This window comes from Poecilia latipinna, unplaced genomic scaffold (assembly GCF_001443285.1).
Source record: "Poecilia latipinna isolate Pla-1442-1.1 unplaced genomic scaffold, P_latipinna-1.0 Scaffold3342, whole genome shotgun sequence".
In the NCBI taxonomy this organism is placed as follows: Eukaryota; Metazoa; Chordata; class Actinopteri; order Cyprinodontiformes; family Poeciliidae; genus Poecilia; species Poecilia latipinna.
Genome location: NW_015115958.1, coordinates 34,928 through 38,182, shown reverse-complemented (window position 1 = coordinate 38,182; position 3,255 = coordinate 34,928). Strand labels below are relative to the sequence as shown.

General features: G+C 41.6%; 1 protein-coding gene across 1 annotated transcript in view; it reads right to left on the bottom strand.

Moving 5' to 3' along the window:
• Positions 1–712: 712 nt before the first annotated feature.
• The window catches only part of LOC106940746 (GTPase IMAP family member 8), a 10,921-nt gene continuing 8,378 nt past the window's right edge, over positions 713–3,255 (bottom strand). Inside the window, exons 4-5 of the mRNA XM_015023564.1 lie at positions 2,168–2,815; positions 713–1,464 (exon numbers count right to left, since the gene is read on the bottom strand). Coding sequence (XP_014879050.1) covers positions 845–1,464; positions 2,168–2,815 — 1,268 coding nt within the window. The 3' untranslated portion in view covers positions 713–844. The remainder of the gene's footprint in view (positions 1,465–2,167; positions 2,816–3,255) is intronic.

Below are 3,255 nucleotides of genomic sequence, written 5' to 3'. Positions count from 1 at the left end.
CGTGTACTCAACAAGCTTCCATCTCTGCTAGAAAAAGAAAATATGAATTGCACTGTGCATTATCACAGCTTCAAACACTTTTATATGTAAAGTTTTTTGTTTGTATGTAATTATTTTAAGGGAATTTAACTCTTATGTGAACAAATTGCCACTAAAGCAAAGTTTCAAGAGTAAAATTTTTCTCCACCCTTACAATGCATTTCCTGTAGAGCTTTCAGTCATTTAATCATTTTAAATATGCACACTGTAATTGACTCAAATTAACTAATCTACAGTATTTTTAAAATAAACTATCTTTGCTCAAGTAAAAATGTTAATGTGTTTGTTTATTTGTACTTTTTATGAAGTTTAATACTTTCTCCACCGCTGATTTTGCCCCCATTCTTTATAAAAAGTACTGCTGGACAACAGCGCCATCTTGTGGACAAACAACACATTAAAAAAATACAGTTCTGGAACAGCTGAAGATCCAACTGCACTGAAAAGCTCCTGGTTTTCCCACCAGATATTGATTCTGAACTCTTCCTGAGTTAAAACATTAGTTTTGTTGTTTCTAGATGAATATAAACTTGTTTTCTTTGCGTTATTTGATGTCTGAAAGCATTTTTCTTTTGTTATTTTGATCATTTCTCATTTTCTGCAAATAAATGCTTAATCTTTTTCTAGTTCATAGAATAAAAGAACAAGTTCATTTTACTAAAACACACATATAACGAGTAAAATCAGAGAAACTGATCATTTTTAGTGGTCTCTTTTTTCCAGAGCTGTATATGGATGTGGTACATTCCCATGGAGTGAATTATAAGTTTGTGGTTAATTTTCCGTTGCACTTTGGTCTCTGAGCTCATGTGTTGCGCTCCAGGTTCCTCTTTATTTCTGCCAGATCCCTGCGGATCTCCTCCAGCAGCTCCAGCCTCGTCAGCTTCCTGTCGATGGATAACAGCAGCTCCTCTCCTCCAGCATCCCTGACGGCCGCCTCCTCCACGGCGTCCTCCGGAGGCTCGGAGGCCTGAAACGAGCCCACGGTTCGCTCCCACACCATCTCAAAGTACGAGTCGATGAAGGACTCCAGCTCCTCCAGGCTGCTGTGGCCCCACTGGTCGATCAGAGCCTGCAGGCCGCCGGACTCGCACATCCTGCGGAGAGCGCGCTCTCTCAGCGCCGGATGGCAGAGAGAACGGACGCTAACGAGGTTTTCCTCTGAGGGAAAGCTGGGCGGACCCTGGTATGAAACCAGAAGCATCGTCTGCTGCCGTGGTGAGAGCGTGAGGCTGTGAGGAGAAGGGAACCTGAGCGGTAACTCTATCGTCGACCAGCTCCGCTTGAGCACAGACAGGAACACCAAGCTGCTGCGCTGCGGAAACACAAACCCAGACTGACTTCTCGCTCTTCTGGCTGGGAAAGCCACAACCTGCGTTGGGTTTAACTCCTCTGGATGAGACGAGGAAGATCCAGAGTCAGCCGCTGGAAAATAAAGATCATAAAATGTGACGTGATTTCAGGAGTGCAACATGAGAAATGAATCTGCTTATAGGATCTGTTACATGTTGATTTGGTTTAAATTTACTGCATGTTTTCTTTCTGTGTAAATCATCTGCATCACTGGATGGTTCAAGAAACAGTAACATTTAATTTCCCTCTGGATCATTAAATTATTTTTTTATTTGAATTAATAGAAAACTTTGTCCACTTATTTGTCCACTGTTTTTTTCAGAATGTCCTCACTGAACCTGTTACATCAACAGCCTGTTATTCTGCAAAGTCTTTGTCCCTGAATCTCCAAAATATGAATTAATTTTATTTCCTCGAGGTGTTATAAAAAGATTCAAAACCTGAAATCTGTAAAAGTTAAATTTTCCTAGTAGGAGAGGAGCAACAATGTTGTTCTATAGAAATCTTCAATTCAGTTCAGATTAAGTAAAGTTTTATTTTCTACACGCCTCACAGCTGATTGTACGGCTTTCAGTAAAACTCTGTTTTAATTGCCTCATATCTTTGATAGCTAAAATATGTTCCTCTTTTTCTTTTTTTTAAAATCATAAGTCTTTTCCAGACAAAATATCTAAAGCATCTTTACAGACAGTCCTGCCTACATGATTCTGTCTCCCTGCTGGAAACCCAGATAATTGAATATATTGTTTTTCTGTGTGTATAAAGTTTGACTCACAGTCTAGAGACAGTCGGTTTCTTCTGCTCATCTGTTTCCTCAGATTCCTCCTGCGCAGCATCGCATTATTCTGCTGCTCCTCTGCAGAACCGACCCGTCTCCACAGCTGGTCGTCTTTACAAACCCTCCTCTCTGTGGCCAGCATCTCCTCCACCAGCCGGATGAGCTCCCGGACCTGCGCCGCGTCGCCCTGGTTCTTGTTGTCCAGGACGTGGTACCAGTTCCCGCAGCGCTCCACCAGCCTCCTCAGCGGCTCTCCTTCGCTCTCGATGCGTCGCTCCAGGCTCGTGTCTCCCAGCCAGTCGCCGTGGCTGAACAGCACCACGGTTCTGCTCCACAGCTCTCCGGCATCCAGCTGCTCCTCAATGGCTTCCCGGTGGAGAGCCGTGAACGAGGAGCTCACGTTGACGACCAACAGGAAGGCCGAAGGAGTGCTCAGGACCTCTGGGGCTACGGGGAAGCATCCCGGAGTGTCCAGCACAGAGACGGTCTTTCCTTCGATTCTGCACTGGTTTTCACAGCAGGAGGCGGTTTGGCTGTTGGTGGGAAAGTCGTGTCTGTTGAGGATCGTGTTTCCACAGGAGCTCTTCCCTCCTTTCCTGCCACCAACTAGAATCAGCCTCAGCTCTCGCAGAGGGGCCAGATTCTCTGTCAGTTAAAGTTTTGTATTAAATGAAAGCATTTCAACAATGAAGCACTAAATATTTACCAGATGTACCCAAAACTCTGACTTTCATCTCAAAATTCTGACTGGTTTTCAGAACTTTGGCTTCTATATCAAAAATTTGACTTTTTTGCTCAAATTTCTGAATTTAATCTAATAAAATTTGCTTTTTTCCCAGAATTTTGACTTTATTATTAAAATTCTCATTTTAATCTTACAATTCTAACTTTTTTTATCAGAATTCTAAGTTTTAATAGAAGTTTGACTTTTTTCTCAAATTTCTGAATTTATTCTAAAAAATCAGCTTTTTTCCCCAGAATTTTAACTTTATTATTAAAATTCTCATTTTAATCTTACAATTCTAACTTTTTTCTCAGAATTCTGATTTTAATCTCAAAATTTTGACTTTAATCTTAAAAATCCA